Source organism: Maniola hyperantus, chromosome 16 (genome assembly GCF_902806685.2).
Source record: "Maniola hyperantus chromosome 16, iAphHyp1.2, whole genome shotgun sequence".
Taxonomy (NCBI): domain Eukaryota; kingdom Metazoa; phylum Arthropoda; class Insecta; order Lepidoptera; family Nymphalidae; genus Maniola; species Maniola hyperantus.
Window position 1 is genome coordinate 5,244,333 of NC_048551.1, and position 14,838 is coordinate 5,259,170.

General features: G+C 37.6%; 2 protein-coding genes across 2 annotated transcripts; one reads left to right on the forward strand and one right to left on the reverse strand.

The window, feature by feature from the left end:
• Positions 1-452: 452 nt before the first annotated feature.
• LOC117989476 (uncharacterized) lies at positions 453-7,317 on the reverse strand. The gene is made up of 5 exons (XM_034976846.2): positions 6,902-7,317; positions 5,869-6,017; positions 5,026-5,104; positions 3,060-3,269; positions 453-2,101 (listed from the first exon to the last, which is right to left on the reverse strand). The coding sequence occupies exons 1-5, from the start codon at positions 7,202-7,204 to the stop codon at positions 2,006-2,008; spliced, it is 837 nt and encodes a 278-aa protein (XP_034832737.1). The 5' UTR covers positions 7,205-7,317; the 3' UTR covers positions 453-2,005.
• Positions 7,318-7,908: 591 nt separating this feature from the next.
• LOC117989422 (nonsense-mediated mRNA decay factor SMG9) lies at positions 7,909-14,020 on the forward strand. Its single transcript, XM_034976778.2, has 8 exons — positions 7,909-8,152; positions 8,239-8,467; positions 8,918-9,040; positions 10,488-10,754; positions 11,218-11,434; positions 12,710-12,892; positions 13,289-13,455; positions 13,776-14,020. The coding sequence occupies exons 1-8, from the start codon at positions 8,129-8,131 to the stop codon at positions 13,976-13,978; spliced, it is 1,413 nt and encodes a 470-aa protein (XP_034832669.1). The 5' UTR covers positions 7,909-8,128; the 3' UTR covers positions 13,979-14,020.
• The last annotated feature ends 818 nt before the right edge of the window (positions 14,021-14,838 follow it).

Consider the following 14,838-nt stretch of genomic DNA (forward strand, 5'->3'; position numbering starts at 1 on the left):
ACACCTCCTCCTTTTTTGAAGTCGGTTAATTAAAATTGAAATGTACTTTTCCTTGTAAAAGCCAATATATCTACGAGATTATTCATGAGTTCATATTATATTAAGTAGGTCCTCTAAGTAGAAAACGTTGAAAACAGACAGTCGAAAATCTTAATCTTTTGTTAAACAAAATACTCGGATATTCGAGTTTTATGAGAAAATACGTTTTCTTTAAACTTCTTACAAATAATATATACCTACTGTGTATATATCGACCTTATAATATATTTTGATATTAGAGGGATAATTCATATTCGATACAATTTATTATGTCACAAAAATCTGTGCATTTTTTATCTGTAGGTAGACAGAAAATATTAAAAATTTACAAAAAAAACTTATCTAATCTAAAATTCAACAACAGTAACACACACGCGCGCGCAATTATTGAATAATATGAAAATAAAGTTTTCATACAACCAGATGACTTAGGCTGGCCATACAAGAACAACTTTACCGTCAAGTTTGCAGCGGCGGCGGCGGCGTCCAGTAAAATATACGGTGTATTACTATCAGTTGACGGAACGCTGCTTCAAGTCCACTGCAAACTTCATTGTTAAATATACAAACCAACCTACACCTATACGAGCTTTAAATAAGTGCATTTACGGTTGTACGAGATGCGGGTGTGACAAGTCTGTGTGACCCGCATCGCATTGTCAAGCTTGTATGCTATGTACGCATACAAACACGAGCTTGAACTGTGGCTCTGCCGTAAAGTTGTCAAGCTGTTAACAAGGCTTAAGGCTGCCTGTCCAATGGTGCGGAGAAGAGAGAAGCGGAGCAGTGAAAATATTAACCAATAGAATTGCATAAAACTCCCGCCCTGCTTCAGTGGACAAGGATTTGCGGACTAGTTTAAAAAATCATATATTTTAACGCGGAGCAGCGAAGCGGAGCGGGGAAGCGGATATTTCGCGTATAACTAAACCAATTGCAGGCCGCCAGTAGCTCAAATGACTCGTCACATGTTCGCAACCTAGCTCCGTGTATGGAAAAACACATGTCCGCAACTCCGCCTCGCATCACTTGCTTGCTCCGCTCCGCTACCTAGCTCCGTGTCTATGGACAGATACAGTCCGCAACTCCGCTACGCATCACTTTCTCGCTCCGCTCCGCTACCTAGCCGCGCACTTATGGACAGGCAGCCGTAAGGAGTAAATTATAGCGTCACGTTATGTAACACCAGCTATTCGATTCTTAACGTTCATATAAAACGCGAGGTGAAAAGTTGTTAAAAGTATCGATCGTAGTTGTTCGGGACCAGCGACCAGGAGTGGGGTGATTTGCTCAGTGAAAGTGATCGTCACTTAATGAAATCCACCAAGCTCATTCGACATTTATTTTTAATCCATTGAAGATTTTCTAAGAAATGGTTATTTTTATCACGCAGAAAGCAGCAATATAGAACCAACCAAAGTCAAAGTTTGATTACTTTAATTTAGGCTTTCTGTTGGAGTCGAGTGACGTCACGGGCCCAAACATTAACAAATAATAATGATGGTGGAAAGTCGTATAACACTTTCGATCTGTTTTACTAAGTCCATATAAAACGTGGTGTTACTCAATTAAAACGAGCCGACCTTCACGGAGCGGGTCTTCCCTCTGATATTATATACTGTTAGCTATTTGGGGTCCAGTGACGTCACGGACTCAAACATTAATTTAAAAAAAATGATGGTGGAAAGTCGTATTACACGTTCGATCCGTTTTACAAAGTCCATTTAAAACGTGAGGTGACCCAATTTAAACGAGCCGACCTTCACAGAGCGGGTCTTCCCTCTGATGTTATATGCTATCGTAGTGTTGGGGTCCGGTGACGCCATAGGCTCGAACATTATTAATTTAAAAAAATAGTGGGGAAAGTCATATAACACTATCGATCCGTTTCAAAAAGTCCATATAAAACGCGAGATTACTCAATCAAAACGAGCTGACCTTCGTCGAGCGGGTCCTCCCTCTGATGTTATATGCTGTCATAGCTATTAGGGTCCGGTGACGTCGCGGGGCCCGCGCCGCGAGCTGGTAGTTTGAATCCATTAATCGCAAACGCCCAGCCGTCCTGGAAAATAAAGTCTAAAGTTTTAATGATGTCCTCCTGAATGAATTTTGGCCACAGCAGCCCATCATAATAAAGACAAGGTACAGGAGATATGTAATGCACAAGTGTGTACGCAAATATGTGCATTTTCTATTCCCTCACTCTCAAGTCCGATGGAACGGCACTCGGACACAAACAGAGAAAGATATGCAGGGCGATTGTCTAAAACCTGCATCAATCATTATTACAATCTCAATTGTTCTGATTGGCTGAATTTGTGCCATTCTTATTGCAACAATGCATTGTAGCCAATAGTGAGCGAGCATTAACCAATCAGAGATGATTGCGATCGTGACATTGTAGCTGTCAAACAACGGCGGTAGGGCCCCAGGCGTAGGATGGACCGTTTAACGCGCTCTCCGAGGCACGAAACAGGGGGTGAAAGCCAATTTTCCAAATAGGGGCTGTTTCTAAGATTCTCTTGACGGAAAACCCCTAATACCTAGCTTTTTTAGGGTTCCGTACCTCAAAAGGAAAAACGGAACCCTTATAGGATCACTTTGTTGTCTGTCTGTCTGTCTGTCAAGAAACCTACAGGGTACTTCCCGTTGACCTAGAATCATGAAATTTGGCTTTAGGGGGAAAATCTGAAAACCGTGAATTTAGGGTTAGATCACACAAAAAAAATTAAATTGTGGTCATGAACTAATAATTAGTATTTTCAATATTCGAAGTAAGATAACTATATCAAGTGGGGTACCATATGAAAGGGCTTTACCTGTGCATTCTAAAACAGATTTTTTTTTATTTTTATGCATCAGTTTTTGAATTATCGTGCAAAATGTCGAAAAAATACGACTGTAGTACGGAACCCTCATTGCGCGAGCCTGACTCGCACTTGGCCGGTTTTTTTTTTGTTTTTGCCCAACCACTTAGGATAAGTATAAAAATTTAAATATGTTACGAAATAATTACTTGCCTTAACAAGGTTAGGTAAATCAGACCAAAAGGCCAAATTAGGTATGACTTCAAGGCCAGTTGCGCCCATCAGGAATTTCTTTGTGCATATTCCAAGGACAAGGTAGAGTATCACAAATGAAAAGAATATTATAAGCAGGGTGGATCCTATTGAACGGCCAGGCTCTTCGATTTGCTTCAAGCATGCGTCTTTCGAATAGAATGCTAGCACCTGAAAAATTAATGTTTGTTTGAATCAAATTTTTACCAATAAAACACCACATGATTACTTGTAATTAGCATTAAGGGGGCTCAGGACGATGTTTTCTTCATACAAACGTAGGAGGGTTATTACGACATTATTTGATACTGTACGGTCAAAACGAAGTATTATTATATCGATAAATCTCGTCATTATCTAGGTTTAATGATATATGAAACATTGAAAAAAATATTCATTTTAAAGTTACGAGCCTCAAAAGATTCCTATTTTTAACACTAAATTTATGACAACTTTTGGCGTAAATAAATAATATTAGGGGTACAAAAATTCTACAGAAATTGGACATTAGACATAGTTTATTTATTCATTAGTTGAAATAACTATACTTTACAAACATAAACTCAGTAGTTTTTTCTCAAAAATACTTTTCCTAAGCCCTTGATTTCGGTGAAAATCATCGTGCCTCTCACCTTTCACATTGTCAAGTGAAAAGCAAATAGGTTCGGTCGAGCGTCCTGCGTCAGCTTAAGACGCCATCTCCACGGAGAAGAGAATCGCTGCGATAGTCTCGCCGTGCCACGGAACTCAATGGGTCGAACGCGGCCGAAAGTAATGTACATTCGTCCCCACAGGATTTTTGAAAACTTAAATTATCTAGTTTGTATATAAATGCAAAATTGTTTGTTTATTGGTTTGTCCTTCAATTACACCGCAATAGAGCAAGAATCGGCGTGATTTTTTTGCATGGATATAATTAAAGATCTGCAGGGTGATTCGCTAACTCAGTTTCTAACACTGAATGATAGTCACGGCGCTCATTTTTTAATCCGTTGAAGGTTTTCTACGAAAAAATATTTTAATATCACCCAGTGAAGCAGCAATGTAGAACTAACCAACCTCGGTGGCTATCATTTAGTGTTAGACACTGAGTTAGAGAATCACCTAGCTGGAGAGTGACATTATACAAAATCAAAGAGTTCCCATGGGATTTACACAAACTGAATTCCATGTAGATGAATTTCCCTAACTTCATCTGATTATATGTACCTAATTAGGTATTTAATAAGATTAATAAGTAGGTAATATGGATATTTAACAAAAGTCAGCAAATTATTATGAAAGTATTAAAATGGACAACATTTTAGCATTCACTTTCATCCTGAAGATTCTATCTTGAATCTTAAACATTGCGGAAAAGAATAAGATTTTTATCAGCTGAATAAATAACAGATAACACTTGATTAAATAACTGTAGCAACTCTATACTCAAATGAAAATGCAAAATTACTGTGTTAAAAATTATAATAGACTTCCTTTTACCTATGTTGAATGAAAGGAAGTGTTGTGTTAAACAGTGTAATATATATATATGTATGTAAATTATACATCACCCATATTGAACCGATTTTGATGGATGACTAAAGTGAGGGAACTCTCGGTTTGATCCTGAATCGACGATATGTCAAATATTAGGCTATGGAGACGTAATATCAAAGAAAAATAAGACTATGAAGGACAAAAAAAACATATTGACAAGAAAAAAATTTTTACTAAAAGTTTTGTGCAAAAATTAGCTTGGCTGTATCTTCTTAGTATCACTCCATGTAGGCATGATTTGTACAATAAATAGATTAGAATAGTTTTACTGTTACAATACGATGAAAAATAATAAAATCTGTCTTTCTGTGGTGGTGTTTTTTTTTTAATATTGGCACATAATGTGGTTTTAGGTTAATATCAGTATCTTGATAAGTGGCCTACTTACAATTTTCGCTGGATCTTCGAGGGAATAAACTTCTAAACGGTCATCTGTAGTAGCGCATACTAACATTATCACTGTGGCCCTGAAAACAATGTAATGATAAAAAAACTGCCAAGTGCGAGTCAGGCTCGCAACGAGGGTTCCGTACTACAGTCATATTTTTTCGACATTTTGCACGATAATTCAAAAACTATGATGCATAAAAATAAATAAAAATCTGTTTTAGAATGTACAGGTGAAGACCTTTCATATGATACCCCACTTCATATAGTCACTCACTTCAAAAGTTGAAAATACTAATTATTAGTTCATGACCACAATTTAATTTTTTTTGTGTGATCTAACCCTAAATTCACGGTTTTCAGATTTTTCCCCAAATGTCAGCTATAAGATCTACCTACCTACCAAATTTCATGATTCTAGGTCAACGGGAAGTACCCTGTAGGTTTCTTGACAGACAGACAGACAGACAACAAAGTGATCCTATAAGGGCTCCTGGGTTGTCTGTCAAGAAAAGGGTATCAAAACCTATAAGGTTACTTCCCGTTGACCTAAAATGATGAAATTTGGCAAGTAGGTAGGCTATAGCACAAGTCAAAGAAAAAGTTTGCAAACCCTCAATTTGTGGTTAGGTACATCACAAAAAAATGTATTCAACATCAAATAATTAGTTGGTACGTACGTCCCTTCCCGAACCAGTGGTAAATTAAACCTGACTATTCATAAGCACTTTTAAAAAGTTTACATGAATAAAAAAAACATTCTATTCTATTCTATTCTATTCCCTTCGTGGATGAGTGCGACTCACACTTGACAAGTTATTTTAAATATTCGTTTATTACTTACGATGGAACATTAGGATATATTATTGACTTCCCATCAGCGCTGAATGTAGTATAATTTGAGGTTCCTATATACTGATAGTTCCCACCGTCCTTCTTAAAGGTGTCTTTTGTTGTGTTTAAAAGATCCATGTAGCTGATATACCAGCATAACTGAAAACAAAATGAAATAGTTAATAAATTTCCCTCAGGGTATGTATATTAAACTAGTTGACGCCCGTGACTTTGTCCGCATGGATTAAGGATTTTAAAAATCCTCTGGAAATTCTTTAATTTTCATATGTCTGCTATAAGACCTACCTACCAAATTTCATGATTCTAGGTCAACAGCAAGTACCCTCTAGGTTTCTTGACAGACAGACAGACAAAGTGATCCTATAAGGGTTCCTTTTTCCTTTTAAGGTACGGAACCTTAAAAACAGTTAAAAATACTTATGACTAAAAGTAAAATAAAATGTATTGGTTATTTATTTATACATTTGACTGAAAACATTGGTCACAAATGGATGTAAAATTGAGCCCCTAGGCTCTACCCAGTCTTATCTGGCCTACCTCTAGATTTTGTTCTATGGGCTTTGCCAGTAGTCTCACTTTGTCACCCCTTTATTCAGTTTCACCTGCTTGACCTTTGTTTCACTTCAGAGATCTGAGACTCAAAAAGATGACTAATAATAATACTGGAGATTTTGTTAGGTGTAGGTATGTGGTAAGCTGTGATAAACAATGTTTACAAAAACATTCAAAATTCAATATTAAAACATAGTTTCGTTACTAACTTCTCTCCGTGGATAGAGTAGAGCCATAACCTAGTTTGTGAGGGCATTACAAAATTTATAAAGTTACTTTATAGCTAAGTTATTGATAGCTAATGAACTAATAAAATGTATTCAGTTTTATTTATTGTGTCATCATTATGCAGCAATTTTGTTTATTATCAACCTAATAATTTGTAAACAAAACTATACCTAAGGCAAACTCGTTTTTAAACAGTTGCGTAAATACCAGTTTTGGACTAAAGGTAAAAGAAGTATCATTACCGCTAAGGAATCTTTACATGTCGTTGTAGCAGCAGCACTAGTGTTTATTGGAAGTACAATATCGGTGCAGGGATGATAATAGAATGTACTTAGGGCCAATCTTGCACCACTGTTCTCTAATTTGTAGGTTTGCGTGTTGAAAAACGTTGATTTTGCAGTTGGCGTTAAGTCAATACCGGTGCCATTGGGAAATTCACATGTACAAGGTCCTTTTTTTACACATACATCTTCGGTGTACACTGTTGTTAACAAAACAGTTAAATATATAAAGCACACACGAGACATATAGTCGAATGAAATCATTATCGTATTTTGATTAAATAAACGTTAAAATAACAAACTAAGACGCAACCATGAATTCACAATTATTTTTTGAAAGACAATTTTGAAATATACTCAAAATGACATTCTGTATTTCTGGCACAGACCAATAACATATAGGATTTCTGGGTTCTGCAGATTCAAAAAGACAGGATCTATGGACATAGACTGTAGACCAAGACAGAACCTCAAAGACATATTCATAGACATTACAGACTTTATTGAGAATTAAGTGGGTAACTTTGGAAACATGTGAACTCAGAAATGTGCATGCCCACCATTGATCCTTTTAAAGATGCCCACGTGATGCCCACGGATCTCCTAGTGCAGGCCACATCTCTGGGTCAAACACATTAACCACAGGTATTTATTTTGAGATACCATGAGATAGGTACCTACGTAGCACAGGTAGGTACGTACGTTCACATAAAAAACGTTTAATACAAATTGTTGATCGGTTAATACAAATAGTGACTACTAAACAATCTATCTCATACGCGGTTCGCCGTAATTTATTACTTCAATCTACCTTTATTCATAGACCTTTATTACTCTATCTACGAATAAATGTCAGTTACAGTCATGTTCATGTCATGTTACAGTAAGTTAGATAGGTTAGATCACAGAATACATTTACTTAGATTGTCAAACTGTGACAAAACAACAGACTATTATTACTTGCAGTATATATAATGTACTCTGTGATTACTTGTTTTCTTTATCTCAACATTCTCAACTTTTAAAACTTTACGCAAGAATTTCGTTTTAGATTTTATCACCAGCCGCTAAAATTGTTTGTTGTTGTATTGTTGTATTGTATTGTATTGTTTGTTAATGTAGATAAATGTTGAAGTCTTTGACTGTCTAAGAACTTATTTCTTAAAACGAGCTTATAAGTATAACCTAATGGCTGATAAGAAGAATAAACTGGTTAGTATTTATTAAATTTTAGTACTTGTAAATTCATTACTTATTTATAAAAACATTCATTACTGTACTTCGTAATATAACTGTAGGAGACCACTACCACTCCACGGAGGCCTGTTATTCTAAAATCTGACCGCGATGGGTCGAAGGACCAACCAAAAGAGAAAAGTGAAAAAGAAAAACCTACTATTATCCTCAAAACTCGTGAACATAGTGCCCCTAAAGACGAACGGCCAATGAGTCCTCGATCTCAAGTTACCGATGTTGAAAGCCCGCAACCATCCAGAATAGCTCAAAATGAAAATAAGGAAAGGAAAGGTACCTAAGGCTTAAAAATTATTATTAGAGTTTAGGTTTAGTAAATAGTGTTATGATTTAAAATGGAACAGTGAAACTTGTGTGTTTCGTTCCCAAAGAGTAAAACAAGGCCCTAAAAATTAGGTGGTAGGACCCTAAGACTGCAATCCGTCCGTCTGTCCATCTGTCACCAGGCTGTATCTCATGAACCGTGATAGTTAGTTTAAATTTTCACATATGATGCATTTCTGTTGCCGCTATATCAACAAAAACGAAAAAAACAATAAAATAATTGTTTAAGGGGGCTCCCATACAACGAACGTGATATCTTTGCTCGTTTTTATAAATAATGGTACGCAACCATTCGTGCGCGAGTCTGACTTGCACTTGGCTGGGATTATTTCAAAGTAGTTTTAAGTGTTCACTTCCGTCTGCAATCCCCACTGACTGCAAATTTTTTTTAAATTTCAGACCAGAAGTTTAAATTAATGACAGAACCAGTCAAGTTATTGGATGAGAATTTGGAATTTAACAGTGCAGCCTATGAATTTCTCAATGATGCTAACAGTAATTACCTAGTTGTTGGTGTAATAGGTATTTATTTAACTTTTTTATTACTAGTTGACTGGCCTGCTTCACATGGTGGACGTCCGCGTGGATTTAGGTTTTTCAAAAATCCTGTGGGTACTCTTTTTCCGGGATAAAAAGTAACCTATGTCCTTCCTCGGGATGTAAGCTAACTCTGTCCCATATGATAATTTCATAAAAATCGGTTAAACTGTTGGGCAGTGAAACGCTAGCAGACATACAGACACACTATCGCATTTATTATATTAGTATGGATGTACTGCCTTACATGGTTTTAACCCAGGATATGCATCTATGTTTGATGACGCATTCATAGCATAAAAAGTATGTTTGAGAAAAACTTGACTTTGTGATATGGAAATTGTATGAAACCCTTTGTGTGTATATTTTTCGCGAGTTTCGCGAGGCTCACTGAATTCAGCGCATAAAATCAGTGCAGTGAAAATGTACGTGACGGGCATACCATAATAATATTGTTATCCCTTTCATTGCCTGTGGAAAAGGATAGTACAGTACGCGGCCGAAAGTAATATACATCGGCCGTTAGAATGACATTTCGGCTTTGTAGAGTGTTCTCTGTCACTCATACACTATATGACGTTTTGTTGGTCTCAAAGACAGGGACATGCGCAACTTTGCAGAGGCATCTGAGAGTAAGGGCCAAGGCAATAAGAATAATTTCAAGTTTAAAATGCAGGATATTGAAGAAATAGAAAGAGGAGTTCATTGCACTAAAGGTCATTTTTCAGGCTGTTCTTTAAAAAATTTTTGGAAACGGATATTCGCATGTTGGCAAAATATGACATTCGTTACATCACTACTTTTGAGTCGTCAAAATAATTCACCACTGGTTCATAGACAGACAGATAAACTTTTATATTTTTACACAATATTGATATGGATTTTATTATTAACTATCTCTACAAATCTGCTATCTCCTTCTAAAGGTCGATCGACATTACTTTCGGTTGCGTACTGTACTAGATTTAGATCTGCCAATTTAGTATTCAGATTGCATGCAACAGAATTGGGTAGTTGCCTACTTTTGAATTTGATAAATATTATTACTTTATTATAAACTAGGATAAAAATAATGACGTACACTGAAAAAAATATTAAAATCCAACAAACATTTACAAAGTTACAGGCATTTTAATTTTGGAATGGGAGGGTCTTCTATCCCTTTCTCGCAAAACGAAAATTTGTATGAAACCGCACGAAGCTACTATGGCATTAGTACGGTGTGACGTCAAAATTCTGTATCGCTATCTCTGTCTAATCAGAAATATTTAAATGCTTGTAACTTTTTTGTTATTTGATCAATTTAATTAGTTTTTCAGTTTACGTCATTATTTTTATTCTACTTTATAATAAAGTAATAAAAAATTGGAGTCAAATACCCAATTAATTAGTCACATAGTTGAAATCATGTAAAAAAAAAATCTCTTTTCAGGAACTCAAGGTGTTGGTAAATCAATGGTACTCAACCTCATAGCTGAAAATGTACATAATAAGGATCTCTGCACAAAAATATTGAATTCCCATGAGGTTGCAATGGAGTCATCATTTGAAACTAACAATTTGACACCAATAGAATCTCAAATAGAAAACTTAAACTTTGCAGAGGCATCTGAGAGTAAGGGCCAAGGCAATAAGAATAATTTCAAGTTTAAAATGCAGGATATTGAAGAAATAGAAAGAGGAGTTCATTGCACTAAAGGTAATTTTTCAGGCTGTTCTTTAAAAAATTTTTGGAAACGGATATTCGCATGTTGGCAGCGGATATTCGCATCCGCAAATATCCAAAATATGACATTCGTTACATCACTACTTTTGAGTCGTCTAAATAATTCACCACTGGTTCATAGACAGACAGATAAACTTTTATATTTTTACACAATATTGATATGGATTTTATTATTAACTATCTTATGCCCGCGACTTAGTCCACGTCTACATGTGACTACACAAATTTCTAACCCCTATTTTACCCCCTTAGGAGTTGAATTTTCAAAATCTTTTTTTAGCGGATGTCTACGTCATATTAGCTATCTGCATGCCAAACATCCCGATCCGTCCTGTAGTTTGAACTGTGCGTTGATAGATCAGTCAGTCAGTCAGTCGAAACCATTACCGAACCGAAACATTAATATTAGTATGAATGTATTTTAACTGTATTTCAGGTATAGACATGTATGTAACAAACGATCGTGTAATCCTGCTGGACTGCCAAGCACTGTGGTCACCGTCTCTGATAGAGGAGACCAGCACCAACCCGGTGACAGCCAGGAGTGCCAACATCCTCACTGTGGACTGTCTCCAGATCGCGTCCTATTTGATGGCGGTATGCCACGTTTTGATTGCAGTGCAAGACTGGTTTGCTGATTATAATTTTATACGGTTAGTACACGTCCATATTCATTCATCATCATCATCATCATGATCAACCCATCACCGGCTCACTACAGAGCGCGGGTCTCCTCTCAGAGTGAGAAGGGTTTTTGGCCATAGTCTACCACGCTGGTTAGTGCGGATTGGTAGACTTCACACGCCTTTGAAAACATTATGGAGAACTCTCAGGCATGCAGGTTTCCTCACGATGTTTTGCTTCACCGTTAAAGCAAATGATATTTAATTAATTAAAACGCACATAACTCCGAAAAGTTAGAGGTGCGTGCCCGGGATCGAACCCCCGACCTCCGATTATAAGGCGGACGTCCTAACCACTAGGCTATCACAGCTTATTCATTAATATAATATAATATTATATTATATTCATTAATACATATAAATTCGAAAGTGTGTCTGTCTGTCTGTTAGTTTCTCACGGCTCAACCACCGAACCGATATTGACGATCTTAACGATAGCTTGCATCTCAGACATTATCATCGTCATCATCAACCGATCGACGTCTACTGCTAGACATCTCTTGTAGGCTCTTACGCCGCCTGAAGCCAGTGGCTCCCTTCGACTCAGTTTGATGTCGTTTGTCCACTTAGTTGGGGAAAGGGTTCTTCCATCGCTGTGCTTTCCGGTGCGAGGTCACCATTCCAGCATCTTGGGGCATGGCAAACCATGGGATTTTCAAAAACCCTTCATTGACGCGTACGAAGTAATCAGCCTAGGCTACAATATTGTGTCTATTTTTTCGCCACTTTTTGACGACTCATCCACTTAATTGTAGTTAGTTACCACCCTCAACCTAATTAGCTGGTAGGGCAAATGATTTGGATATTGGTATAACTAGCCATAATCCTTCTAGCTACTCGATTGCGGTAGAGTGACAGCTACAATGTCACGATCGCAATCACCTCTGATTGGTTGACGATAGCTCCCTATTGGCTACAATGCATTGTTGCAACAAGAGTAGCACAAATTCAGCCAATCATAATGATTGACTGAAAGGCCAATCATAATGATTGGCTGAAAGGCATTCCGAACCAGTGGTAGATGCATCCGACTATTCGTAAGTACTTGTAAAAGTTTATACGAATAAAAAAGATTTTTTTTTATTGATGCAGGTTTTACGAAATCGCCCTACTGGTTAGTTTACTTCCACCTTAGACTGCACCAAATGAGATTGCAGTCGCTTATTTGTCATTAAAAAAACTCCTGAAGAGAGTATAAATATAGAAAGAAGCCATAGTTCCTAAGATGTACCTTTCTCTGACCAGCTACATACAAACCGCAGAGATGCTAAGGCCATCCTTATCGGCATCGAGCTCAGTGAGTGCGAGCCAAGAAGGCTCAGAGTCCATCGCCAGTGAGAGTCACCCACATCTGCTGCTCCTGCACAATAGATGCCAGCTCGAAGACTTTACCCCAGAAGCGGTGTATGCTATGCAGGATTTATATGGGTAAGTTCTTTACATCAATGGACACTGCAGATCTAGTGTCCTAGTTTACCAGCTTTATACAAACGCAGAGATGCGAAAAGCCATCTCTATCAGCATCGAGCTCAGTGAGTGTGAGCCAAGAAGGCTCAGAATCCAATGCCAATACGAGTCACCTATATTAGCTGTTGCAATACGCTATTGCTTAAAAAAAGACTATTTATTTATTACTAGCTTATGCCCGCGACTTCGTCCGCGTGGACAACACAAATTTCAAACCCCTATTTCATCCCCTTAGGAGTTGAGTTTTCAAAAATCCTTTCTTAGCGGATGTCTACGTCATAATAGCTATCTGCATGCCAATTTTAGCCCGATCTGTTCAGTGGTTTGAGCTGTGATTCAATTACATGAATTTTGCAGGAAAGCCTTCCAAAAATCCAACCTACAGCTAAATTCTGGTATGTACATGTACAGTGACACAAATAAAAATGGCCTGAACATTGACAACGTGTGTAAAGCCTATAACGTCGAATCTTGTGGATCGCCTCTGAACCTGTTCCTCTTGCCAGAGGTTTATAGTGACTTTGGTGAGTTTAATGTAGATTTTTAAAGTTTTAATGCCTTAGAGTGAAGCCACACGATGCGTTGCGTTGGCGGTGCGGTGACTGAGCGGAGCCGCAGCGTCGTCCTACTTAGAAATCGCCGTACCATGACACATGATGCATTACGACATCGTGCGGCGCCGCACCGCACGCGCAACGTACTTGGGACCAGAGAGACCATAGCATAGATCATATAGATATAGGTATTATTTTTCATCTTTAGTGGTGGTAGTATTCAGTGCCATCTATGAAAATTTTATCGAACGTTGCCTGGAAACTTCCTCATTGATCAAATTCGGTTCCAGATAACCGGGATATTTACCGTGGCCATCCGCCATTCGAGCAGCTAGCCAGACGCCTGCGGTGGATGGTGTTAGGCGTGAACCGACATCAAATCACCACTGTGCCCAATTTGTCCGAAAAGGGCTGGTTCCAATTTTGCAGCAAAGCCTGGGAGACTATCCGGAAATGTCCATTCTTTATCGAATATGAAAGATTTTTACCTTAGTTCTAAGAATATTTAATGAAATAGACTAGATTTATTTAGCAAAAACTATAGTGTTTTTTTACCATTATATATCGTGCCATATTATGAAAATATTTCAATTCAATTCAAATCATTTATTCAAAGTAGGTACTATTGTAGGTACTCTTTTTGATGGTCGGGATCATAGAGCAGAAACAAAGAGGAGATGTTGTATTAAGATTTCCCTATGAAATATCGAGTGACATTTTGCGGGGTGAGGGGTTGTGGAACGCCGCCCACTTCTCAATTTTCCATCTGCGGGTTAGTAGCAAAACTACTCGCTTAGCGACCTAACATCGATATATTGATGTCACTACATAGTTCAGCTATCTCACACTAGATGTCAATATGTGTAGAAATTACGTATAAAATTACTTACAAATGAAGTGTGATACCATTCATAGCATCAGAACGTCTGTCTGAATAACTTTGACACGATAGAACACAACACTTCATCCTTTTGTTCTTAAAAACGCGAAAACACACCGATAATACGAGCCTCAATATATGTGAACCTGACGAACGCAGACAGCATACTAACTAAGGCCCCGCCCACAGTGATGACGTCAGGACCTAGTTGAAAATCACAGTGCACAGTTGCTTAGGCCAACTCCTCTTTGTTTCTGCTCTATGGTCGGGATACAGATGATAGTGGTGATAATTTTAGTTACGTTAACTTTTAACTAAAGCTTCGAGGGTTCCAAACGCGCCCAGGTCTGAAAAGAGCCCACGACAAACTCAGCTATTATTAGTTAGCCCACTTCCATCTTAGAAGATGATCCCTGTGAGATCGCAGTCAAGGGCTAAATTATCAACGAAAAATATAAAAGCTGCCTGATGCT

What these genes read in the sequence shown, in the direction of transcription:
- LOC117989476 (XM_034976846.2), bottom strand. Translation starts at nt 7,204, where the DNA reads ATGATTTCATTCGACTATATGTCTCGTGTGTGCTTTATATATTTAACT. An exon ending in CATGTAAAGATTCCTTAGCG is followed by an intron (nt 6,018 to 6,901) that starts GTAATGATACTT and finishes TTTTGTTTTCAG; the next exon opens with TTATGCTGGTATATCAGCTA. An exon ending in ATTTACCTAACCTTGTTAAG is followed by an intron (nt 2,102 to 3,059) that starts GCAAGTAATTAT and finishes TTTATTTTCCAG; the next exon opens with GACGGCTGGGCGTTTGCGAT.
- LOC117989422 (XM_034976778.2), top strand. Translation starts at nt 8,129, where the DNA reads ATGGCTGATAAGAAGAATAAACTG. An exon ending in CCTAGTTGTTGGTGTAATAG is followed by an intron (nt 9,041 to 10,487) that starts GTATTTATTTAA and finishes ATCTCTTTTCAG; the next exon opens with GAACTCAAGGTGTTGGTAAA. An exon ending in GCTGATTATAATTTTATACG is followed by an intron (nt 11,435 to 12,709) that starts GTTAGTACACGT and finishes TTCTCTGACCAG; the next exon opens with CTACATACAAACCGCAGAGA.